A 24,797-nucleotide genomic window follows, 5' to 3' on the forward strand; every position below is an offset into this window, starting at 1 on the left:
TGAACAGAAGCAGAGCCTGGGCAGGGAAGCCGTCTGTAGCAGTGAGCAGTCCCAGGGGAGCTCCTGGGCTGCACACTGGCTCCCGCACAGCCCTGGGCGCAGCTGGAAAGGGAGAAAGTGCCAGGGACAGCCCTGCTGGGGTGGTCTGACTGCACCCACCCTGTGCGGGGCTTGCGATCAGGGATGGTGGTGGTGGGCCTTGGGAAGGGCACTGCAGGAGGGAACGTTTCTCCTTGTAGCTTGGGTCAAACCTTCCAAGAAGTGGCTGTGGATAGGGTTTCACAGCACACGAGCATCCTGAAAAAAAAATTGGGAAAACCTGTTTTCCCTAACCTGGAAAGCGGTTGGCTTTCCACAGTCGTCTGCCTCTTCCCTTCCGAAGACAAGGATGAACTGGAGGAGACTGCATCCTATTGTGCTAGGATGGGGGGAGAGGAGACCAAGCTTTTATTTCAGAGCTGTTAACAGAAGCTCATTGGGGCTGAGGAGATGGTCCTGAGGTTGAGCTGTGTGTGCCATCCCGATGGGGCTGGGGGCCAGGGTTGCCCTTTGCTCCCTCCCTCTCCTGACATGCACCCGTGCCCACAGGGAGGGGATTTTGTCCATCTCACCCGTGGCATTGGGGTCTCTCGTAGAACCAACCAGCAACAGCTCTGCAAGTCGTACTGGTTGTGAAAGAGCTGTCCCTAAAGGTGTAAAATCTCAGTGGCCGGACCTCAGACGGGATTGCAGGTGGCAAATGTAATTGTCATCGGTGTTTTCATGTGTCTGAAACAAGGACTGTCCGTTTGCGCCTTTGTACCTTTCACTGTCTTTAAAGGAAGGCAGCAGTGTGGAAAATTTATCAGCAGTGCTTTTTCCGTCAAAAACAGGAGAGAAGGACCAGGCAACACAGCAGCCGGTGAAGCTGCCAACCCATGGGGACCCTCAGGTTACGGCTCACAGCCCAGGGGCTGAAGCATCCCAATAAATGGGAGAAAGGGGGAAGAAATACGAGCGAGGAAGCCCAGAGCTCCCTCAGCGAAACCGCCGGGGCTGCCATGCCAGCATGGGAGGCGGGCTGCGTCCCTTTGATTTGAGGTGCCCCCATCAGAGGGAGCCTGGAGAGCTTTGGTGTCACCACTCGGGTCGTGCTAATGAGGAGCTCGATCCTCTCCTCGCAGCGCTAATGAGAGATTACAGCTGGAAACCAGAGTCGAGCTCTATCAAAGCGCCAGTCCGAATTAAGAGCCTTTCCCAGTGGCTGGTATTTTACAGCCCAGTGGCCAATTTCTAAATCATAGAGGCCAATTATTTCCGAAGCCTTTGGTGTGCAGCTAATGAAGGCCTGGAAGGGCTCTTTTAAATGGTTGTAAGCCCCGTAGGCGGCGGAGATGTAATGGAGGTGGCAGGCACAATTAGCCATCCATAATTCCTCCTAGCAGCTGATTAAAGTCTCTTTATCCGTCTTACTGAGATCAGAAGGGCACATATTTGGGAAATCAAAAATGCATTAGTGGCTGTCACCCGGCATCAGGGGCTTGTGTGCTGAGGCCCAGGGCGGGGGCGTGGGCCGGGAGCAGCACGGAGCTGCCATGTGTGTCCCCCTGTGTAGGGGATGGTTCTCTCGTCCCTGTGGGGTGCAGCCTCTTCCTTCCAGCATCAGTCACCCCATCCTGTTACCCTGGCACCTCCTTTTCCTGTGTGGAGCAAGGGATGGAATGAGGTGGCTCCTGGCTAAGGTCCCCTGAGTGCAGGAGCACCTTGGTGAGCTTTTATCTGCTGTGGAGACACCGAGGGGTGCTGGACTCATCCTGCACCCACCGAGCAGTGAAGCATCCACCAGCCAAATGGGCTGAAGGGCACTTGCTGCAGCCGCCTTCCCTCACCCTTCCTGCCCTGGGATGCTCCGAAATGCCCCGTGGTAGAGATTTCACGGATGGGGTGAACCCAGCTGGAATGGGGAGCCCCCAGCCTCAGTTCTGTGCTGGGAGCTGCTGATGCTGCTGGTTTTCCTACAGTCTGTGCTTGCTCCTTGAGCCGTGGGGATGCCCCCAGGCAGCGGGACGTGGACCGCTGGTCCTGAGCCACGTCCATCGCTCAGGGGCGATGCCCGCTGCCCCGCACCCCAGTCTGGGTGCGATCAGGATGGGGCTTTCCTCGGGTCAGCTCAGGGGGTGTGTGTGGGGTCCCACTGCTGCCTCCTGCCCCGTCCCCCGCTGCCCCCCTTCCCACTCCCCACGGGGGCGGAGGGTCTGCGGAGCCCCCGCGCTCATCCGCGCCCGCCCCCGCGGAGGCCCGTCGATGGGTGGGTGGGTGGGTGGATGGGGGGTGCGCTCCCCCTGCCCGCCCCGGCCCAGAGCCCAGCCGAGGAGGCGCCGGGATGGAGCGGGCGGCGGGCGAGGGCCGGCCCCTGCTGCCGACGGCGGCTGCGGGCAGCGCCGGGCTCTCCTCCGCCGGCGCCGTCTTCATCATGCTCAAGTCGGCGCTGGGCGCGGGGCTGCTCAGCTTCCCCTGGGCCTTCGGCAGGGCCGGCGGGGCCGTCCCCGCCCTCCTGGTGGAGCTGGTAAGGGGGAACCGGGGGGGGGCCCGATCCGGGGTGATGGGGGACGGGGGTAAGGAGCTGCAGGGGGACTCGGCCCTTTGGGGACGCCGAGGCACCTGCTGGCCCCGGGAAAAGGGGCGAAGGGGGGGGGGGGGTTCACCTGTGCCGGTGTCTGGGGGGCTGGTGGGGACCCTCCGCTTCGCACAGGGTGCAGTGCCCGCAGCCGGACCCAGGCTGAGAGGGAGGACGGCCAGGGCAGGGGTGTGAACGCCACCTTAGAGATGCTCTTTGCACCTAAAGGTGCGTTTTTAGCCACCTTTTAGCTCAACTGAAAATAAAATCGGTGGCCAGTCGCCTACATGCTCAAAAAACCCAAATCTAACCCCAAAGTATCACATAGGGCTGTTTCTCCATCCATTTGCTGACCCGTGTTACCCAGGGTCACAAGGCGACCTGGCTGGCGACCTGGTCCCTGGCCATGGCCCTGCTGGGTCCCCCTGGGTCTGGGGGGTGCCGGAGGGTCGACGTGGTGCTTCTCACCAGGTGCTGTCCCTGCAGGGCTCGCTGGTCTTCCTGGTGAGCGGGCTGGCAGTGCTGGGCTACGCGGCAGCCCTCAGCGGCCAGCCCACCTACCAGGGGGTCGTCCGGGCGGTGTGCGGGGCGGCTGCGGGGAAGCTCTGCGAGGTCTGCTTCCTCCTCAACCTCTTCATGATCTCCGTGGCCCTCCTCAGGGTGGTGGGTGACCAGCTGGAGAAATGTGAGTTGTTCCCCACCCTACGCTCAGCACTTGCTTGGGGCTGGCAGCTTGTGGGAGTGAGGGGGAGGTGGTCCCAGGTGGGCTGGGGGCAGCCCTGGGGTTTTCTTGGGACATGAGGCTCCCTGGCCCTGCCATGGTGTGATGCTCCCGACCTTCTTGGGCTACCTTTTGGGGTGCACCTCTCCCCTGCTTCCTCCCCGCAGTGTGTGACTCCCTGTACCCCAACGGGACGCTGAGCGGGACCCCCCCACCGCCCCCCTGGTATGCGGACCAGCGCTTCACTCTCTCCACTCTCTGCATCCTCGTCATCTTCCCACTCTCCGTCCCCAGGGAGATTGGCTTCCAGAAGTACTCCAGGTACCACCCCTGGGCACCCTGTGCCCCAGGCCACCTCCTCCCAGATCCCTGTGGGGCCACTGGACCCCCCATGCTCCCGCTGCCAGGGCTCTGGGTGCTGACACTCTCCACTGCCTGGCAGCATCCTGGGCACACTGGCCGCTTGCTACCTCACCCTGGTCATTGTCCTGAAATACCACCTGCAGGCAGAGAGCCTGGGCTTGTCTGAGCCCCGCCAGCCCTCCAGGTAGGGGGTCAGCCCCATGTCCCTCTCACCTCATCTTCCATGACATCGGCAGTGGCATGGGGCAGGGCTGGAGACAGCGCAGGGGGTGGCCCTGGGTGGGGGGGATGAGGTGGGGACAGTGCTGGCAGGGCGGCGGGTGGGTGGGTGGGTGAGCGGCAGACCCCAGCCCCAGCTTTCGCTGCAACATCCCTCCTTCTCCCAAAATCACCGGGTGGGAGGTTCTTGTGGTGGCATCCAAGCTTCACAGCTTATGCCACCCAGGTCCTCTCTGCGTCTGGGACCTCACGCCCTTCACCCTGTGCTTCCTTCCCCCCATGCCACAGTGCCTCCTCCTGGGCCTCTGTCTTCAGTGTCATCCCCACCATCTGCTTCGGCTTCCAGGTAGGTCATCCTGGCTTCGCTGTCCCCAGCTGCCAGGGTAGTGCTGGTGGCCTCCCATGGCATCCCAGACATGGGGACACCATCCCTTTGGGGGTGGGTTGCAGGGAAGGGGACCTGTGGCTGTCACCAGAGGTAGCTGTGGGATAGGACACAAGCCAGTGGGACAGGGCACCCACGGGTGGGAGGGAACATGCCCGCAGTGAGGTTTGTCCCTGCATGGGGCCCCAGCACCGTCCCCCCAACCTTGCAGTGCCACGAGGCCTGTGTGGCCATCTACAGCAGCATGCGCAACCAGAGCTTCTCCCACTGGGTCGTCGTCTCCGTGCTCTCCATGCTCATCTGCCTGCTCATCTACTCTCTCACTGGTAACCCCAGCACTGGAGCCCTTCACCCCCTCCTCGCCCTGGGCTTTCTCTGTCCCAGGGGCTCATCCATTCTCCTCTGGGCTCCACTGTCCTTCTCACTGGCCCGGCTGCCCGCTCCACCTCCCCCCCATCACAGGGGTCTACGGCTACCTGACCTTCGGCGAGGCCGTGGCATCCGACGTCCTGATGTCCTACTCAGGGAACGACCCACTCGTCATCGTTGCCCGCCTGCTCTTCGGTGTCTCCATCATCACCATCTACCCCATTGTGGTGCTGCTGGGCAGGTGAGGCAGTGGCGAGCCGGGTGTCCCCCCTAACAACCGGCGCAACTCCTCTGGGTGCCATCAGCCCCCCCAACCCACCCTTCCAGGTCGGTGGTGCGAGACGTGTGGGCGACCCCCAAGCATGGGGCCACGGCGGTGCCCGAGGCGCACGAGCGGCGGAGCCGAGTGGCAGTGACGGTCGCCTGGATGGCCGCCACACTCGCCATCGCCCTGTTCGTCCCCGACATCGGCAAAGTCATCGAGCTCATCGGGGGCATCAGCGCCTTCTTCATCTTCATCTTCCCAGGCAAGAGTGAGCAGTGGGAGGGAGGGGAGTGCTCGCAGGTCCCAGGAGCATTGCTGCGGGCAGGGGGGCTGTGGCGGCGGGTGGCCCGTGGGTGCCTGGGTGAGGGGTGCCGTGGTGGTGGTGGGGCTGAGCCTCTGCGTTGGCAGCAGGACTGTGCCTGGTGTGCATGACCGGGACCTGCACCCTCGGGCCACACAAAAAGTGAGTGTCTGCAGGCTCGGCGGTGGTGGGCAGGGGCAGGGTGTGGCATCCCATGGCATGGACAGGGTCCCTGGGATCACCCTGGCAAAGGTGGGTGCCCCATGAGGAGGGGGATTTGGGGCACCTGTAGGCACTGAAAGCAGCTGCACTTGCTGTGGGACATGGGGTCTGCGGTGGGTATAGAGGGATGTGTTCCAACACTAGGGCTGTGCCTGGGCATCTGGGACGAGCCCGGGCACTGGGGAGGTGCCCAGATTTTGAGGATGTGCCTGGGTACCCGGGGAGTGCCCGGGCATCAGGGAGGTGCCCAGGTACCAGCCCCCGTGCAAGGCAGAGCGGCTGTAGGGGAAGCAGAGCTGTGGGGTTTGGAGGCGCCGGGGCACCCAGTAGGGGCTGGGGTGGGGGTCAGAGGGGTACAGCTGGCAGGTGCTCAGCGTCTGTTGTGCCAGGGAGGTGCGTCCCCATCACTCTCCTGGATGGAGAGGCTGGGGTGCAGCAGCAGCCCATGTTGGGGTGACTGGCATGGTGCTGGAAAGTTTTGGGGTGTGTGCCAAAGTGTGTCTGTGGTGCCCATGGGGCAGCAGCAGAGTCCTAGTGAGGATGGAGCACCCCAGGACCTTGGGGTCTCGGCCAAGAGGGTGCCCTGGGTGGGGGGGCACGCTGTCTGGGCAGGGCCAAGGGTGCTGGGGGGGCCAAGGCAGGAGGCGAGCAGGGGCACCCAGGTGGGCGACAAGGCCTTGGAGAGCCCAGATATGCCGTCACGAGGAGAGGTGACACCACGAGCCGGGCGATGTGAACAGCGAGGGGACAGTCCCAGCCTGCCTGGGGCAGTTTGGGAAGGTGCCCGGGTGCCGACGATCCCATGATGGAGCAGCAGCAGGGTTTGGGGGTGAGTGTCGCATCCCGGGGCTCGGTGTCCGGCCGAGGCAGGGGGGTGCATGCCTGGGGAGAGGGGGACAGGGAGGTGCAGACCCCCAGGATGCAGGACTGGGGATGGGGCTGGGAGGGGACATGTGGCAGTAGGGTGGGGGCTGTGGCTGTGTGCCCAAGCTCGGGGGACTGTGCCCGGGGGCACTGGGCCCAGGTGACCCCGGGGATGGTTTTGGGGTGGGGACTGCCAGGCTTTTGACCAGGTTTTGTATGTCGTTGCAGCGGGTGCAGGAGATGAGCCGGAGGGGCTGCCGGGGTCTCTGGGCACCAGCTGGGAGCGAGGCGGAGGAGCACGGCGAAGGAGGCTGAGACCCCACAGAGGGTCCTGCACCCAGGGGCGGGGGGCAGGGGGTGGCATGTTACTGGGAGGTTGCTGTCCCCACCGCTCATGTCCCCGCAGGGCTGCTCTCGTCGCCTGGGGTGTCCTCTCCGTGCTCGGGGGTGTCTTCGTCTGCGGGCAGAGCGCTGCCCTGGCCGTGCTGGGGCTGCTGCACTGAGGGGCTGCAGACCACCCCCCTCCCCATCGTGCCCCTCACCATGCTCCCACCCCCTCCAGCCCCATTGCCCTGGGCAGCTGCCCCAGACACGGCTCCACCGCTGGATCCCATCGCGGTTTTATTTGGCATCACCATCCCCGTTGTACAGCGGCAAATAAACACGGGACACGGGACCGGCGGGGGCCCCGTGCCGCGCGCCCTCTGCAACCCCTGGGCACAGCGGGGCGGGCAGCGAGCGGGGCACACGGGCAGACACACGGACAGGCACACACACAGACGCACGGACCCGGGGGTGAGGGGTGGGCAGCCACCCCCCACGCCCGCAGGGCACCCGCTGTCACCGGGCACATGCGTAGGGAGCCCCTTGGGCCCACCCGCACCTCGCAGGGCTAAGGGGCACCCCAAGAGCAGGGATACCCCCTTCGCCACCACCTTGACACCCCCTCCCCACCCAAGGACACGGGTCCCTGGCCCTGCAGGCACACACTGCTCCGGGCACAGCCTCACCCCCCGCCCAGCCCCCTCCCTGGGTGGCCCTGGGGACAGGCAGGGACCCCAACTTACTCCCTACCAAGGGGGACTCCAGCCTCCCACTCCCACCCCTGCTCCTCATCACCGGCTCCCTACCCCTGCCTTGCCCCCTCCCCATCGCCTGGCTGTCTGCCCCCTGCCTCCTCACTCCCTGCCCTGCCCCCCTCAGACCCTGCCAGCTTCCCCCTCGCAGACCCCAGGGGGGCACCCCCCACTCCCCGAGACCATGCTCACTGCAGGGAGAGGTGACCCAGATGACAGGGTAGCTGGGAGTGGGGGGACCCTATGGGGTGCTGGGAACACACACGGGGGTCTCCTTCACTGCGGCCAGATCATGGCGACACCTCCCACCTCCCAGCCACGCAGCGGGTCGCAGCCACCCCGCAGCAGGGCCAGGCGCTGCCAACCCCGTCCTCAGCACCGGCGGTCACTCTCGGCTCAGGGTGCACCAGGCAGCTGCGGGGGAAACGGCACCAGAGGGTCACCCCCTGCCTGCCCGCATCACCCCCCCACCTCCCGGCCCACCCCGCTCCCTGACAGTGGCGGTGGTGGCTGCCCGGGGGTCCCTGTGCCCACCCCACAGGGCAGCCGCCCTCCTACCTGGCACGGCCACGCTGGAGATGGCCTCGGGTTGGCTGAGCGTGTCCACCTTGACATGCTGGAAGCCCTTGCAGGTGGCACTCTGCAGGTGCCTGCGCAGGCGGGAGAGTGGGTGACAGCTGTCCCCAAATCACCATCCCAGCCCCTCCCTCCCCCCAACCCCTCTGGCTCTGGCAGGGGCTGGGTGCCAGCCATCCCGCTCACGCCCTCTTGGGCAGAGCACCCTGCTATGGTTCAGGCCAGGAGACCTCCAGTCCCCCATATCCAAAGGCAGCCCCAGCTGGGAGATGCTCAGAGACCACCCAAGTGCCCCCAGCCCCTTTACAGTGACAGCCCAACAGGTCCTGGCCCCTGCCACTGGACAGGGGACAGAGCTTGAGGCTCAGCAACTCCAACACACCCTGTGCCCAAGCACCCCACCCAAAAGTGACCTTTTTTTATACCCCCCCCCCCTTACCTCTTCCAGTCCTCCTCAGTCTCCCAGAACTCGTAGACAATGAAGGTGACCCCATCCGGCAGCTTCACCGCGGTGACACTGGTGGGAACCGGGAGAGGGGTAAGCCCCGAACCATGGGGTGTCCCTCCCTCTCGGCCTCTGCAGCCACAGGCACACTGTAGGGTGGGCCACCGAGGGGTGACCCCAGCCCCAGCAGCCAGGCAGGGGGACCCACACCCGCCCACGTGCCCCCCCCCCCCCCCCCCCCGCGGCACTCCCCAGCCCATGCAAAAGGCTTTTGGTGGCCGAGCATCACCGCATCCCCAAATCCTGGCTGTTTTGCCTCAGCCCTTCACTTGGTGGCATGCCCCTTGCTGCGAGGGCAGCTGGATACCCCCTGCTCCCTACCGAGCCCCCTGGCCCCCCCCCCCCCCCCCCCCACCGGTGGTACCCACTGGAAGCAGTCCCGTTCCCCGGCCACGCTCTTCAGATACTGCTTCAGGGAGCTGCAAAACTCGCCCAGGTGCTTGTGCGACACCGTCATCTCGTCCCGCACCAGGAGGAGGTACTGCCGGGCCCCCCCAAAAAACGAAACACGTGAGACCTCAAAAACATGGTGCCCCCCCCCCCAAGTCTGATGCTGCACTGCAGGGACATCCCAGCACCCTGTGGGTGGTGGCCGGGTGCTCTCACCGTGCAAGCCGTGCTCTCGCTGTCCGACAGCCTCTGGTGCAGGTCAAACCAGAGAGTCTGGGAAAATGGGGGAAAAGCAGCAGGGGTGGTGGGTGGGCTGAGGCTGCGTGTCCCTCCCAGGCTGGGGGGGGGCAGGATTCTGTCCCCAGCGCTTGGCACGACGGGCTGTGCCCCGTTCTCTGCAGGGGACAGCTCTGGGACCTGTTTGCACCTTCACGCCCTCCCATCAGGACCTTATCCCAACACTGTGTCCTCGCATCAGCCCCAAAACAGCTGTCAGCTTTTCACAGTCCCCAGACTGTCCCCGAAGTGGCAGCAGGAGGGATACCCATCCCTCAGAGCCCACTCCCACCTTCCCAGCCCTGGGCACGTTCTTATTTCCTCTGGAACCATGATCGCCGTTTCTCTGCCCTCAACCTTGGTGTCACCTCTCTGTCCCCACGTACAGCATCACCTTTCCCCGTCCCCTTCTGCCCTGACAGTGCAAACTGGGAGGATTTCAGAAGCATCTCCTGCACTGCAACATTTTCTCCCTCGGTCCCTGGATGGAGTAAGGCTACCTCCATGAGAGACGTTGCCTTCTGCCTTGTATTTTTTCTTGTTTAAATGAACTCACAGTTAACCGTTCCACATTCGATGGCTGCCATCAGCTCATCATCAGACGTAATATCCTCCAATACGACCACCAGCAGCCCAGCTCCCCTCCCACCCGCAGTCCGTGCGCGCCGTGGCACAGGGATGGGCATGGTCACCTCCATCCCAACCAGGGCAGGGAGGTGGTGGGGCTGCGGGGACACCCAAAGGACAGCCCCCCCTGCCGAAGCGCTGGCCCTTACCTTGTCCTCCAGCCTGCCGATCAGCTCGGCCAGCCTGTTGATCTGCCCCTCCAGCCCCTCTGCCTTGGCATCGGTGGAACCTGCGTGGAGGCAGCGATGGAGCGAGAGGTGCCCGCGGGCACCCTCCAGAGCCCTGCTGCCCTTGGGAAAGCGAGGCATCGCCTCCATGCTGCCGTCAGCACCGCGGCTCCCTTCCCCAGGCACCCCGGGCCACCCCAGTCTGCTGGCACTGCTGGGAAGCAGCCACTGCTTACCTGTTTGGAAGCTCTTCCCTTGCTCCCTGGGGACCATCCGGTTGGTGGGAGAGTAGCTGGGCACGGGGCTGTCGTACCAGGTGTCCACCAGACCGTGGCCAGCTTTGCTGGGGTAGCTCCTGCAAACAGAGCATGTGGGCCGTCAGGAAGGGCAGAGGCGGGCACGTACAGCACAGCGTGAGTTGTCCTCACGGGAGCCAGCATCGGAGCATCCTTTTTGGCAGCTCTGCCGCTGACACCAGACCCCTTGGAGAGCAGTAGTGCCTGCACTGTGCCCGGGCAGCGCAGGCTTCCCTCCCGTCCCGTCCTTCAGCATCACCCAGTGTGGGGAGAGGGTCAGAACTCGAGCAACGTCACTTTTCTGTCTTGCTTACGGAATGCCGCAGCAGCCCTCCCAGCATCTCCTACAGCCCTCAGGGATTATTTTCTCCCCTAGACGGACACCCACAACTTTGGGCACTGGGGTGCCAGGAGCTGTGCCCAGCAGGCCAGCTGCGCCTCAGCGGGGCTGGTTGTGCAGTCAGATGGCTTTGGCAGCTAATGTGGGAAAAGTTGCTGCCAGCTGGGCTGCCCGTGCCTGAGTTGTTGCCCGTGAGCAGGGAGAGCCTGCCCACCTGGCAGCCTGGCCATGCATCCCACCACTGGGCTACAGCCACGGAGCTCCTGGAGAACGGAGGCACGTCCGCTGTAGCATCTCTTCCACCTTGCTTCTTCCTCTGGGGCTACTCTCTCTACCCTCCGCAGCTACCCAGGCAATTTTGGCTGGCTCCTTTGATGCCGAGGGAGCAATGTCCAGGCTGCTGTTCTGTCCCAGAATCAGCCAGCATGGACTTGACCATGCACACAGGAACGTACGTGACGAGTGGATCTGGTCCCGAAGAACATTCCCCAAGATAAGGAAGCCAGCGACAAAGGCAGCAGGAACATCCCAGTCACTATGAGCTGTGTGATAATCCCGCTGAACAATCCTCCATCAATAGGCAGGAAATTAGGCGAGAACACACAGAGATTTCTTTTTAATCACAATTTAATGAGGTGCCTCAGGCTGGGACGCTCTGCTCTCGCGCTTCGTTTTACAGCCCTTTATTTTGGTGGGTTTTAGGCCACCTCTTTGTCTTCATGCGGATGCACGACATCATTTTTTGGTTTTTTTTTGGTGGTTTTTTTTAGCTATTATCTCCATGAGAAAACAACTACAATAGTCCTCATTATGAACTGTGCCCACACATAGGCAAATAAAAGCCAGCAAAGTCTTTGATGGGCTCTAATTGCTCCGTCTGATGTTGGGCTTGTTTCTTCCTTGTTGTTGCCCAGGAGTTCTTACTTTTCCCACGTGTTTTGTACAAGATTTGCCACAGGCCAGCAATTTCCTTCCAAAAAAGGGAGAAGAAAGTGATGTGGATTGATGAAACCCAGAGCATTGCTCCTAGGAAAGCTGGTGAGGTGTCACCAGAGCTGCCCAGGGGTCTCGCCGTGTCTCAGGCAGCAACAGCTCCTGTGAGACCAGCCCACTGCCACCCATCCGGGATGCGACTGCTGCCGATGTTAAAGCCCCAAATGCCAAGATGTGGCCGCGGTGAAGCATTTGGACACGTCAGCCCTGTCAGTGTCCCAGTGGGGAGCCAGGATTGTCACTCACTGTGGTCCATGTGCCTTGGCCCCCTCTGCCCACCCGTGGCTCCTGGTTGCAGGTATGGCAGGAGATGGATTCACTTCATGAGCACCTACTGAATGGTTTCCGTGGCAACCTGTGCTGGTTACAGCCGGTGATGGCGGTACTCCGGGGAGGGAAGTGACACTGCGACACCAAGGAGGGCCATGCTGAGGTTTGGGCTCTGCTACTGGATGCCCCTTGTATTTTAGCCCTGGTAGCACTCGAAAAATCTTGAAACCATCTTCTCTGTCTTCTCCAAGCTCGGTAGCACATGCCGGGCTGCCGGGCTGGGGACGGTGCCTCATATGGGACCTGAGGACGGCGGTACCTGTCCCCAGTGCACGAGCACCTTTCGCCTCTGTGGATGATTCCACTGGTCAGGTGCCCCGGCAGAGAGGCAGCACGCCCAGCACGGGAAGCTCCCCGCTGTGGGCTGCCCCCTGCGCACCCCAGGCCCAGCCACACTCCTGCTGGGGACCGATTTTTGCCCTGGATGGGACCGGTGGCTTTGCTCGGAAAAGCAGCCCCGTGTACCCTGCACTGCTCACGGGCAATGGGGTCAAGAGGGATCCTCAGAGTAAGGGACAGGGCAGGAGAGAAACAGAAGACAGCCCTGAGAGCTCTGAGCAAGCCAAGAAGGGGGGTGAAGAGCAAGGCAGCCCCTCACCCAGCTTGCCTTTGCTTCCAAACACTGTCTGCTTTTTCCCTTGCCTTGCAAAAGCATCCTCCCCCTCTGCACCAAAATGACACGGGAACTGGGGAGGAGGGCGGGAGGTGCCGCAGACCTGGCGGGGTTGGTTTGCTCATCGATGGCGTCCACGGCACTCTCCACGGAGCTCAGCAGCGACTGGGTCTGGTTCGCCGTCTCCTTCAGCAGGAAGCGGGTCACGAACTGGTCGACGTTGCTGCCGCTCTCGTACACCTGCCGAGGCAGACAGTGAGCGCGGTGAGACCCGGCGTCCCTCCGACAGCCCACCCATGAGTTGGCCTCGCTGTGTCCTTGGCTGTGAGGGCCACAGGAGGAATGAGCCCACACCATCTCACCCCTTGGGAAGCGTACAGCCCTCCAGCACCCCCCAGATCACCCAGCCCCCTGACACCCATCACCCCTGGGAAAGGCTAATCCAGGCTGTGATGGGAGGGAGTGTGGGCAGCGAAGCTTTATTTATAGATAAATAAAGCAACATAAAGAGGTGATTAGCCAAAGCCCATAGTTGCTCTCTTGAGTGCCATGGCCTCGCAGGGCGAGTGCCAGTGGGTGTAGGTACAGAAAGCAGCCCCTCCCGAGCTTTGAGATCCCTGCTGAGAGCTTCAGCATGTTATTTAGTGCCTTAGTCCACAACAGCAGAGACAACCCAGTGCTACAGTAAAAGGGATTTGGGATGGTTAACGGGACTCTCACCAGGGAGCTGCAAGCTGAAGATGCCTTCAAGCCAGTGGCAGAAAGCTCCGGCAGTCCCAGCCAGCCTCCCGCCCTACCGTGCTGCGAGACAAGAACCTCTGCGTATTTCGGTGTTAGGGTTTTTTTATCTGAAGAGGGAGAAGAGGAAAGCTCTGGCTGTTCAGGGCCAGAGGCAGGATGGAGACAGCCCATGGAGCAGGACCGAGGGATTTTCGATGGAGGAGGATGAGCTGTTTGAGCAAAAGAAGCTCCCAGGGTAATCCAAACCCTCCTAAGACAGCAAATACTTAATAAAATGTTTTAACAGCACAACTGATCTGCTCGAAACACCCAGGGCCCCTTCCCCTGCACAGCCTTGCTGCGCCCTGCCCATAGCACAGTCCTGCTCTTCCACCTCCTGCCAGCCAGCGACAGAGGTGGGACACTGGCACAACTGGACTGATACTGGCCCAACCAGTTCAATATTGGCCCAACATCACCCCAACAGATCTCACCCCAGTCCAACCAGCTCAAGACCAGCCCAGCCAGGCCACCAGCCACACCAGATCTGGCTGAAGCTGACCGCTCAGCATCAGAGCTAAAAACACTCGTGGTGAAAAAAAGGCTCCTCTAAACCCAAACTCACTGGCAGCATTTTTTCCCCAGACTCTTTCCAACCCATCAGTGCCTGCTGGGACAGCATGTGGCCCAGACAAACCTCTGCCGAGCAGTCCGTCTCTGTGTGCCGGCACCTCCTGGTGCGGGCCTCCTCCAGGACTCCTGACCTTCTGGTGCCATGAGACCGGGACAGATGCTCCCGGCTCCCTGCATGCCACCGGCAGTGATGAAACTCAGGGGTGAGACCGGAGAGGTCCCAGCACCACCAGTTATCTGAGCACATCGCAGCACAACATGAGTGCCCCAAGCTCCCCAAAGCAAATTATTCTTGGTTTATGGTGAAGCGATTAACGAGGGTTATTTCCATGGCAACCCCAGCGATTCCGCAAGAACCCACAGGGCCTTTATCTCCTATTTTAAATCATAAAAGAAGAATGAGCTGAAGAAAAACACTTCTGGGGAAACTGATCAGTGGAGCAGATTTCTCACCCCTGATTTGGTAGGGAAGCACCAGTTTCTTGATGGCTTCTTGAGCACCCAGCTGGCCCGGCCATTAACGGCTTCTCTCTACCGAGAGACTGGCTGCCCTCCCCACCACAGCCACGGCGTTTCTGGAGGATACACACAACATGGACATCATTGCCAGCTGGTGATGCTGAAGCAAACTGTCATATCCACCACCATCTCCAGCAGCTGCTAGCTGTAGCATCAGTGCGGGATACAGGGAGATGCGTCAGAAGACTGGGCGGGATAGTGGGGGGATGTCTCCAGCCAGGGATCATCAAAGCCTCAGAAACACAACCTTAACATCGTGAGATCGCCTCCGAGTTATGTCCTTCCTCCACAGCTGGGTGATGTTTGGAAACAAGATCACTTGGCTTAGAAAAACCTGCTCGTCTGCTGGGTGTTAACAGTGAGACTCATAACGCCCTGAAACCAAGTGCAGCCGGCACGGCGCCGCTCATCTGTACCAACGCGCGTGGGACGATGAGGGTGATGGAGCAGTGTCCCCATCTGGGCTGTCTTGAGACCACCTCTGCCTTGCTGGGGTGAACTGATGATTGATGTCTCCCTCGCTCTGCCGTTGGGATTTTGCCTTATTTTAGCAGGGAGCGGAGCAGCGGGTGCCGCCTCACGAGACCCCGCAGGCTCCCGGGGCTGGCTCAGCCTCCTTGCCTGCTCTAGAGGGGGTTGCTGCTGGACTTCTTGGACCGAGATGCTGGTGCCACCATGCCAAGCTCAGACACCTCCTGACGAGTCCTGCCCAGTTTTCCCTTGCCCCGTGCAGGCAGCGATAGCCGTGAACAGGCAGCCTGGGACCATGGATGTGGAGCACCACACCAGACCCCCTCTGTGGGCAGCACAGGCACCACCACGAGACAAATAAGCAGCAATAGAGGCAAGGCAGTGATGCAAAAACATTTGTTGAGCATTTGGATTGGGAAAAAAAAAATCAAATGCAGTCTTAAATATTGCTGGATAGCTGGACGATCTCTGTTCTCCCTAGAAAAATACAACTCACTCAGAACATGCAACATACACTACACATTTGTGTGTGTGTCTGTGCTCTTTCCAAGCATCATATTATACATACACACACAGACATACATATCACAGCTGAACAAGTCGGTACAGGCAGTGTATTAAATTCACTGCCAAGGTACCTCACCCTTCATCTTCCTCTGCCAGCACACTTGGGAAAGAGCGAGCCCCGCACTGGGCCAAATCCACCTCTTCGCCAGGCAATTATTTTATCGTTTAATACATCTTCCACTATCCGCGCTCTGGCTAAGGAGGGTGTATTAAATCGATAAATCTCCTTGGCAAAGACATATCATTGCATTTGGGATCTGAAACAATTTCTTTCGTGGTTCCCCCCCCTCCACGGCTGCTGTCCCCACGTACGCCCCTGCCTGCCGCCAGCAGCCTGCCTGAAATGGAGCTGTAAATGTATCAAACAGGCTCTGCTCTAATTACAGACGGGTTTTGGTTATCCCTTGCACCCAGCCCTGCTCTGATTGCCAGTGCTGGGGATCTGCCTGCGGCCTCGGCAGCGGGCGGCTCTTCCCGTGGGCCAGGGGCTATGTCCCTCCTCGTCGATTTAGTACAGAGCTGCCGATGCTAAACACGGAGCTGTGTGCTTCTTCAAGGGGCTGATTGGATTATTCTTTTAATTGAGAGCACTGGTTTTCTGGGACATGGTTTGCCTTGCTGAGTTCTGGGAGCTTCACCCTAGTCCCCGTGCCCCGAGACCCCCACTGCTGCTCTGGGCACTATTGCACCGCAAAGACACAGTAATTCCCCATGAATGGCCCTTTCCAGTGAGATCTGTACCACCACTGCCTTGTCCTCTTCTCCTCTGCTAGTTGTCCAAGCCACGTACCACATCCCCACGGATGCTCCAAGCCCATCGACTGATTTCACACCCGCTCCGTGCTGTTCATCCCACACTCAGTTTCCCTTCCAGAGGTGCGCAGAGCTCCCCGCAGCTTTTCCATTTCAATCCATATGTCAAATAAATGAGGTAACATGCTGCTGTCTCCCTCTGCTTTGCTGCTGCTCTCCAAGGCTCTAGAGCCCTTGTCCTGCAAATGCCACCAAACGATTTCCCGATGACCCCTTCCCATGCCTGGTGGGAACACATTGCTGTCCCTAGCACGGGAGCCTGCTCCTTCTGGAAGTTCGTATCAATGATGGCACAGGATATGCCGAGTACCGTCTGACCACACGGACTGGCTCTGGGTGCTAGAATATAAAGCTGCCAGAATATATGAAGTTTAATGTTAAGATTTTAATCTTATAGTTTTGGTTTGGCTTTAGGAAAAATCATACAGGTGATTCCCGTGTTCATTTAAATGAGCTGAACTCCCTACATTGAGATTCATTGGATGGACGGATGTTGGGTACAAAGCTACACCAGCCGATGCAGAATATTGGGGTGTCTCTGAAGATCTGATGGTTTTTGGCAGGCCAGTAAGTTCAATGGCTCTGAAACGAAAACAAAGGTGTTTTTTTTTTCCCCCACTTAACTCTCTCTGGCCGTTTCCCAACCCAGCTGTGACATTTGCTCTCAGGAGCCGGGTCTGAAACACGTGTGCTCAGAGGCTTTTCAGCAATCCCTCGGGCTCTCCTCTAGCAAATGTCTTATTTGGCATTGCAAAAACAAGTCATTAAGAAGATCAACTCCGAAGGAATCCTGCCCATCTTCTTATTAAAACATTTGTCAGTCTGTCCTGGGGAGATTTAATGAGGTTTGGTCTTATTAATTCCACCCTGAAGAGTTATTTCCTCCTTGCTTTGCTTGAGAAGTTAAAATATTTATGGAGATAATATAATAATTGCAGCTCAATGAAGCCACTTTGTACCAGAAGCTCTTGGAGGGCGCAGCTCCAAGCCAGCTCTTTTCCATCCGGCGACTCCATTAGTTCAAGGCTAGAAAGACTTTGGCATCACAGATACTACCCTGTGGCAGAGTGTTTTGCTGGCAAGCCCTGGTTGAGGAAGGAGCATGGTGGCCACCAAAGAGGTAGAGGAGGGTAAAAAAAGGCCTCTCTCCCTCTGCTACATCCCCAGCTGCCTTCCCTTGACGTCTGCTGCTGCGAATGGGCGCCTGCGGGCATCTGCAGTGAGAAGCAAACGTAAAAGCCTCGTTGAAAGGATGGCCTTGAGATTTCTGCAGGGGACGGCTCTCAGGAGAGCCTCGGAAAGCGTCACTGTTTGACAAACCGGGGCACGAGCCAGAGACATGGGAAAATGAGAGAAGGAAGGAGTGGGAAAAGGATAACTTGCTTCAGCCACAGGTAATTGGGAAAATTTTTCCCAGTGCTGGGTCCTTTGGTCAGTTGGCTGAGGTCCAGGCTGCTCAAAGCCCCGCCACGGTTCTTTCAGCTTTCCATTTCCTTATCCACCTGCCCCAAATCTGCCCAAATTCTGGTACAGATTAGTGAAAACACTGTGGGAATGTGTTGCCTGTGCAAATCACAGCTGAGATTTTAGTGCTCGGACGTGCCAATGGCAGATTTGGGCATCCCTCATCGGGTGCAAACCACTGCCTAGAACTGGGCTCTCATGGTTGTGTTCCTTGTGGGGATAAAACAACTGAAAAATGAGATTTTTGATGTCATCGAGCACCTCAAAGTTTCTTTGCTGGCATTTTTAAAGGTCACTATTTAGCTTGTTAAGACAACAGGATGTAAAATATAAATGATTCTGCACCACCCACGGACTCCGAGACCCCCTGAGACAAGCCCCCACCTTCCCTTTGCCTTGCAGCACCGCAGCCTGACCAAGGAGGCTTTCCAGTGCTGTTTTTCAGCGAGATTGGCCAAATTGGCTGACATTTACCAAGCCTGGGGACGTTGATGGCTTCTCCAAGTTTTATTAACTCCAACCACTGCCGAAGCATGCCCGCGGAGTGATGGCACCGAACTGGGGAGGCTTTTCAAACGGAAACCAAAGCCAATTATGTTTCACCCACAATTTTCCTGCAGTTAAAAAAATACCCAACCCAACAACAAACCCATTGCCATGCCATGAAACACCTCTGTCAAACCTCATCCCAGGATGAGGGAGAGGTTATCTTCTACCCACTCACCTCCTTAAAAACCAGGCGTGTGTTATGCTGTAACCTCCGAGTGGCTGATTTAAATTCGTTGCTCCTAATTGCTTGTTTTCTTCCGAGAGATATTTTCTTATCATTAGAATAACACTCAGACCTGCCTCTGGCTCCTTCCCCTCCCCCTGACTCTTAAATCCCTTCAGAAGCGGAGACTCAAGACTGATTGCCTGGCACATAATCAGGAGAAGAAACCTGAAGAGAATAGACACTTAAATAGTTGATAAACGAAATCATTAACATATGAAAGACCCTCAGCCTTCCTGAAAGGGCTCTAAAAAAACAAATGAGACACCTGTTCAGATAAAATACAGTGACGGCAGCACCACATGGGCTTTAAAAATCTTTTGCTATAAAATCCTCCTTCTATAAATCTTGGCATCGTCCCCTCCTCAGCTCACGTTTGCCTTTTCTGGTCCTGAAGGTCTCCTGTCACGGACCCTTCACAAGCAATTTCTCGCAGGACTTCCTTCTCCTCGTTATTAGAAAATCTCCTTGCTGCACTATAGCCCCGTTATTTCTCGTTGAAGGCCTGTGGGTGTGAAGGGCAGGTAACTGTTGGCCCATACATGTGCTATATAGTGCACGCCCCCATGTCTCCTATGCATCAAGAGACATACGGCGTTTTTGCACCCTGTCCACTTACTAAGCAGGCAAAGAAGAGACTTGGCAACGAAGCGTGGCCCTCTGCTTCTGAACACTCTGGCTATAATTAGCCTCTCCCTTCACACAAGTTCCTAATTAGCTGTGTTTACTATCCACAAGACAGTAAATTAACACATATTTTATTTCAATTTTCCAAGGAAAGTACAGATTTTGTTTTCCAAACAGGACCTACTCAGAAGATCCTGCAGACATAACAACGTGGAATGGTCAAGCTGCTGAAGGCTCAGCCTGGTTGTGCCAGCTGGTCATGTGTTGACTTAGTCCCTGCCTTTCCTTTTGGAGGCTCCTTCGAAGCTGCTCTTGGGCTATTAGGCAAGACCAGAGCACCGATGGCTGGTGGATTTATTCCCTTCACCATACAATTTATTTGGTCCCAGAAGCAATAGCCTTAAAACAGGAGAGGACAGGAGGAAGACCATGTCCTACAGGAGGTCCATGATATGGGGACCTGGGGCAGCATGAGCAGGACCTCCAGAGAAGATGCTCTTCCTTCTCAGAGCAAGAGGAGGGACATGAATTTTGCAGCAACAGACAAGCAGAAGAGCAGTGAATAAACATCTTAGTCTAAAAATAAGCTTCAAGGGAGACCTTCTTAAGATTGCTCTCCCTGCCAGCCCCGCTGCACGTCCAGCAGCCTGGCAGCCCGGCAGCCCGGTTGGATCTCACACACAGCCCTGCGGGGCTGGCAAGGAAGTCGAAGTCACTCTGGATGGCATCGCACAGAGCATCAGCTTTCTGGTCTGGAGTCTGAACAGAAAAGTTGGGGAAAATTCAGTTCTTGCAGAACTGGAGTAGCACTTCTTGCTTTAATTCACAGTGCAATATTTTCTTACATTAATTTCAGAGAAGAGTTGCAGAAATACTTTCTGAGAAGCTAAACAAATATGCCTTGTTTCCTCTTAGACTATTCTTGAACTATAAAGTTCCATAACTTTTCCAGAAATTGACGTCATTTTTTGACGTCATGAAGTTGTTCAGAAATGTGTCATTCAAAATGTATGGAAAGATGCCTCAGACTTTACCAATTCACCGCCCCATTGCCACTCCTGTCTTTTTTTCAGCCAAAACCCGTGAGCACATCTTCAACTGTGCTGTAGGAGTGCTTCAAATCCAGTGTTTCAAAGCCAATGTTTCATCATAAAATCAGCCATCCAAGAAAGGGGCAAAAAAGCAGCTAATGATCCCTAAAACAACTCCCTCCTCATCAGGGCAGACCTCCACGCTGCAAAGGTGAAGGCAGATGATGCTCTGAGCCCCCCAGAAAAGGCAAAACTGATTCCCAGCAAAGGGCTGTTGGAGCAAACATCCTGATCCCTGGAGAAGAGCCGAATGCTTCCAAGGAGGAAGACCATGACAAGTTGGGCAGGATCTCCCAGGGTCCAGCCACGTACAAAGCACCAGGAGATGTGCAGTTCTTGTGTTTGCCAGCAAAGAAGCCTGAGAAGCGCTTGGCCGAAGGAGAACCTGATGGGTGATGGGGTATGACTTCGCCCAGGAGGAAAGACAAAGCAACAGCCGTGATGTGCTGCAGCAGTACCCCGTGGCCTTCAAGCCTGGACCTGGAGATTTCAGCTGATGCTCACATAACCACCATGGCTTGGTGTGAGCTGAGTTGGGGCCACATGACAACGTCCATGAGAAGCCCCGAGCAGCTCATGCCATTTGGGCTGGGCACTACCCAGAGCTGCTCCTACACCCTGACGCAGGCCAGCCTCCTCCTGCAGCAACTCCCTGCCCCAGTGGCCCCAGACAACCTCGGGATGAACACCCGGTTTGTTCAGAAGAGCAGGAGAAAACCTGCTCAAATAAAATGAAAGGATGAGATAAAGGATTAGCTGGAGGGTGGGAGGAAAATATTATTTTTAAGCATTATTTCTACTGACTATTTTATCTCGAGATGTCATCACTCAAAAAAGAGCAGTATCGTATTTGGCAAGTTTAATTTTGGCAGGTAAGAATGCAAATGAGAGCGCTCTATATTGCTGCTCTGGACTGTGCCATCCATCATTTTTAGTATCCAAGACTGGTGGCAGATGGTGCTCGTGCTGAGGCTGTAACGGAGCCACTCAAACACGCGCTCCCTTTGCACTGTGCTGCTCGGGGAGACCCATGGCAGCGGGGAGAGGAGGTCCCCTGCGGCGACTCCCACTGAGCCCCTGGAGCCCGGCATCTCCTATTCACTGTGACAACACGTCGTAAGGCAGAGACAAGAAGGGTGAATCGCAGCAGGAACACTTTAACTCACAAATAACATACAAACCTATTGGCCCGTAGGTATATACCTCTGAGCTCCCTAGTGCTGCTGGAGCATCAGCAGCTGGTACCAAAGGTCAGCACACTCAGTTTTCCCTTTATGATTTACATATTCGCTCACCTAAATAATGATTCTTGGGGGAAAATGTGTTTGTAGTCAGTTTGGATAGAGTCCCTGTCCATCAGACACACGTGGGGTATTTGGCACACGTGTGGTATTTGGCACCCTGAAGGAGAAGGCTCTCGGGAGGGGTGTGATACATCACCATTTGGTAATATTTCCTCTCCCAGTCCATTAAATGAGACAAAAAGGATTTTGGCAGATGATAGAGAGACTATGGAGCTGGCAGCAAGCAGGCAAGGAGTAAAACGCTGCCTTTCACCCCTCCCTCTGGGGCCAAAGGTGATGCTGACCATCAAGCAGAGGGTGGTCCAGGGCAACCCACAGGTCCCTGGGCCTGCTCCTGAGCCCCTCTTGCTGTCCCTCTCTCCTCCCTGGAGCCAGTCTCTGCTCACCCTGCCCTGGCCCTGGCCGCAGCAGAGTGGCATAGCCTTTCCCTGCACCGTCTTCAGGAGCACCAGACCGTTTTGTTTCGGCACATACTTTGGTCGTTGTGATTTCAGCTCCAATTTTGGGCAATTTTGCTCTCCAAGCGCTCCCTCCCCATCCAGCTGGGACAGGGCACACGCCAAGGACGGTCACCAGCGCTCCTTGGACCCGGCTGGTGCCGGGCAGGAGCCTCTTCAGGAAGGAGCGATTTGACCTTAAACCTGAACTGCTCCGTCCTTGAAGGCATTCCTCACTCAGCATTTTGGGGACTTCTTTGCAGCTTGCTTTAAAACTTTGCCTCCCCGTTAAAGGTCAGCCTGCTACTGTTTTTCCATGCTCAGCGCTGCAAAACGCTTGGTTGGTAAAAGCGGGGAGCAGGAGCAACCCCAGTGCAGCAGGTGCTGGACGCTCCACCCGGCAGGAACGGGGCTAATTGAGCCTCTTGGGTTCAAAACCACAATATCTTTTTTTTACCAAGCTAAAGCACATTTCCCAGAGTGTCTGGGTGAGAGTGTTGTTCAGTGGTGACCACCACCTCAGCGCTGTCCCTCCAGCTCCCTGGGCACTGTCCCCCTCCTCCCTCATCCCAGGCACCCCTCGAGCCTGGCAGCGATGGTGGAGGCAGCGGGTGGGCACCATCCCACGGTGAGGGTGTCAGGAACCGAACACAAATGACAGCATCTGCCTGGTTCCGGTGTCCCAGCTCCCTCTGTATCCACACACGCCCTGACACCAGCCACACTAAGGGTGACCTTCCCGGTCACATTGGTTTTGGTATTTGCTGACTGCACTATGAAACAGTAAATAAGAATTATAAAAGAACATCTCCTGCCGTCGGCTTTTTTTAGACCCTGAAAGTTCATTTCCTTTCTCTCCAGTTTACTTTCGCATTTCCCATTGTCATCGGCAGTCATTTCGACACGGCACGGACATCACCAGATTGGAAAATAATTACAATGACAGATTTTGTTTTGCTGGATGAGAACTTCCACTATCGAATCTAATTACTGCTGATACTTTATGAGCTCCTCCAGCACGAGATAATTGCTGCTTTCTCTTTTTATGAGCAAGAAATAATCAGTTGTCTTTTAAGGTGAGAAATCTAAACAGCAATTACGGACCACGGCTCTCCAGCCCCTCAGCAGCAGGCACCTCTTGGCAGAAACCAATGCAGAGGAAGGTGAGGCTTCGTTTATCAGCTGCACCCAATGTTTTTGTTTTAATGGGGGGAGAGGGAGGGAATAAGGAACATTCTCAAATGATCAATAGCTTTCTCCGGCTGATGAAATACTTCTTTTAACAGAGAGAAGCAGGAACATCTCACAGTGGCTCACAAGTCAGGGTGCTCAGCAGGATCTGGCCCTGGAGAAAAGCTGCAGAGATGGTTGCAGGCTCAAGCATTGGGGGACAGAAAACTACACACAGCTCCTACCAAAACCTGCTGCTTTGGTAGTCTTTTCCCTGATCCAGTGTTTCTAAAAATATAGTTATATGTACCTATCTCCTAAACATCCTGACACCAGCATGGGGCCCTTGGTTACTGCAGTACGTGTGGAGATGGAGCAGGAGGAGATCTGTATGGGGGGCCACCGGCTCCCATCGGCTTCGGCAATCCTGGGATGGAGAGGCTTCTCCCTGGGGCTGCAGCCTCACACCGTAGGTGAGAGCCCAGCCCGGAGGAAATAAAACACCCCCCAGGCTGGGCTATGGCAACACGCAGGGGATGGAACCTCTTGAGAAGACCTCAGCCAGGTTGTTTTATCAGTCCAGATCCTAAGAAGCTGCCTTCTGATACTGTTTTGGCAATCCTGACACTAAAACCACAAAGACCAGTAAACAAATACTTTTTTTTGTTGTGGTTTTTTTTTTTTTTTTTAGGGAAAACATAGTGAAAAAATCTCACATCTCAAAAAAAAAAGCCCTTAATGATTTGCACTCAGGAAAAGCTTCTGCTGCTGCCTGAAAGTCTGTCCTATCTGAACACTGGAGTTGAGTTTCTCTACCACCTACAACAGATTATTTTCTAGTTGTTCTTTTGTTTGTTTGTTTGATTGTTTGGTTTGGTTTGGTTTGGTTTGGTTTGGTTTTTCCCCCTTCAGGTCTTCCCTGGAACAAAGCGCCTGTGTTTGAATAGTTCGTTGATGAGGTTTGTCCCACTTTGTTCACAGAAGCACAGCAGGGAGTCCATGTTCTCCATGAACTACTTCTTCGCCAGCTCCTCTCTCTGAAGGAGCCTTGCTCTGGCTCCTCACTTGCCCAAAGTCTGCCAGGCGGTGTCGAGCAGCACACCCACGGGCTGATAAAGTGCGAATGAGGAGGGGATGCTGAGAGCAGCCCCCTTGCCTGGCTTTAGCCATCTGGAAAGGAGAAGTCTGCATTTGAGATGAAGAATGCTGTGAGCCTTCAGCCTCACAGGGCCTTCAGTGCTATGAATCTCCCCGGATCCCACCACAAGAACATGATGGGAATGATGAGCTCAGGTTCGGATGAATCCTGCCACAAGTTGCTGAGTCAGTGAGAAAGATGCTCTTCTTAAGAAGGCAATGGATTGGGATTATGTATAATCCTCCTGCTCTGCTGATTTCTTAGGCAAGGTAATACCCACACGAGCAGATGCCTAATTCATAAACAGGGAATAAGCCACCCTCCTCTTGCAAAATACTGGGAGGAATTAAGTCATATATATTAACCTCACATTCGAAAAGCAATGGGGGAAGCCATCACGAACAGCAAGTTGGAGTGAATTACTGAGATATCTATTAGCATGTTAATATGTATTTAAAACACATAGTTGGCAAATCTGGCTGCCAGAAAATTTGCTAATAATGCATATAAATGAGGCACGAACAGACTTAGCAACTTAATTAGAAAAAACGAACTATTACTGTTGTCCCGATTTTTT

At 56.7% G+C, this 24,797-nt stretch overlaps 2 protein-coding genes across 3 annotated transcripts in view; one reads left to right on the forward strand and one right to left on the reverse strand.

The window, feature by feature from the left end:
- Positions 1–2,362: 2,362 nt before the first annotated feature.
- On the forward strand, positions 2,363–6,808 carry SLC38A8 (solute carrier family 38 member 8). The gene is made up of 10 exons (XM_086621163.1): positions 2,363–2,545; positions 3,083–3,281; positions 3,485–3,638; positions 3,760–3,864; positions 4,188–4,245; positions 4,496–4,610; positions 4,747–4,894; positions 4,981–5,180; positions 5,330–5,381; positions 6,712–6,808. The coding sequence occupies exons 1-10, from the start codon at positions 2,363–2,365 to the stop codon at positions 6,806–6,808; spliced, it is 1,311 nt and encodes a 436-aa protein (XP_086477289.1).
- Positions 6,809–7,766: 958 nt separating this feature from the next.
- Positions 7,767–24,797, reverse strand: part of NECAB2 (N-terminal EF-hand calcium binding protein 2) — a 76,718-nt gene continuing 59,687 nt past the window's right edge. The window contains exons 6-13 of one of the 2 annotated variants that reach the window (XM_086621084.1): positions 12,598–12,734; positions 10,159–10,277; positions 9,905–9,984; positions 9,069–9,125; positions 8,831–8,943; positions 8,397–8,474; positions 7,940–8,031; positions 7,767–7,795 (exon numbers count right to left, since the gene is read on the reverse strand). In XM_086621084.1, coding sequence (XP_086477210.1) covers positions 7,767–7,795; positions 7,940–8,031; positions 8,397–8,474; positions 8,831–8,943; positions 9,069–9,125; positions 9,905–9,984; positions 10,159–10,277; positions 12,598–12,734 — 705 coding nt within the window. Of the gene's footprint in view, positions 7,796–7,939; positions 8,032–8,396; positions 8,475–8,830; positions 8,944–9,068; positions 9,126–9,904; positions 9,985–10,137; positions 10,278–12,597; positions 12,735–24,797 lie in introns of both variants that reach the window. The other variant, XM_086621083.1, reaches the window with a different exon arrangement.

The sequence above is a fragment of the Tauraco erythrolophus genome, chromosome 15 (genome assembly GCF_009769465.1).
Source record: "Tauraco erythrolophus isolate bTauEry1 chromosome 15, bTauEry1.pri, whole genome shotgun sequence".
In the NCBI taxonomy this organism is placed as follows: domain Eukaryota; kingdom Metazoa; phylum Chordata; class Aves; order Musophagiformes; family Musophagidae; genus Tauraco; species Tauraco erythrolophus.

Bases quoted from the DNA above. Each gene is read 5' to 3' on its own strand.
- SLC38A8 (XM_086621163.1), top strand. From the start codon at position 2,363: ATGGAGCGGGCGGCGGGCGAGGGCCGGCCCCTGCTGCCGACGGCGGCT. The intron at 3,639-3,759 runs GTACCACCCCTG...ACTGCCTGGCAG, and splicing joins GGCTTCCAGAAGTACTCCAG to CATCCTGGGCACACTGGCCG. The intron at 3,865-4,187 runs GTAGGGGGTCAG...CCCATGCCACAG, and splicing joins GAGCCCCGCCAGCCCTCCAG to TGCCTCCTCCTGGGCCTCTG.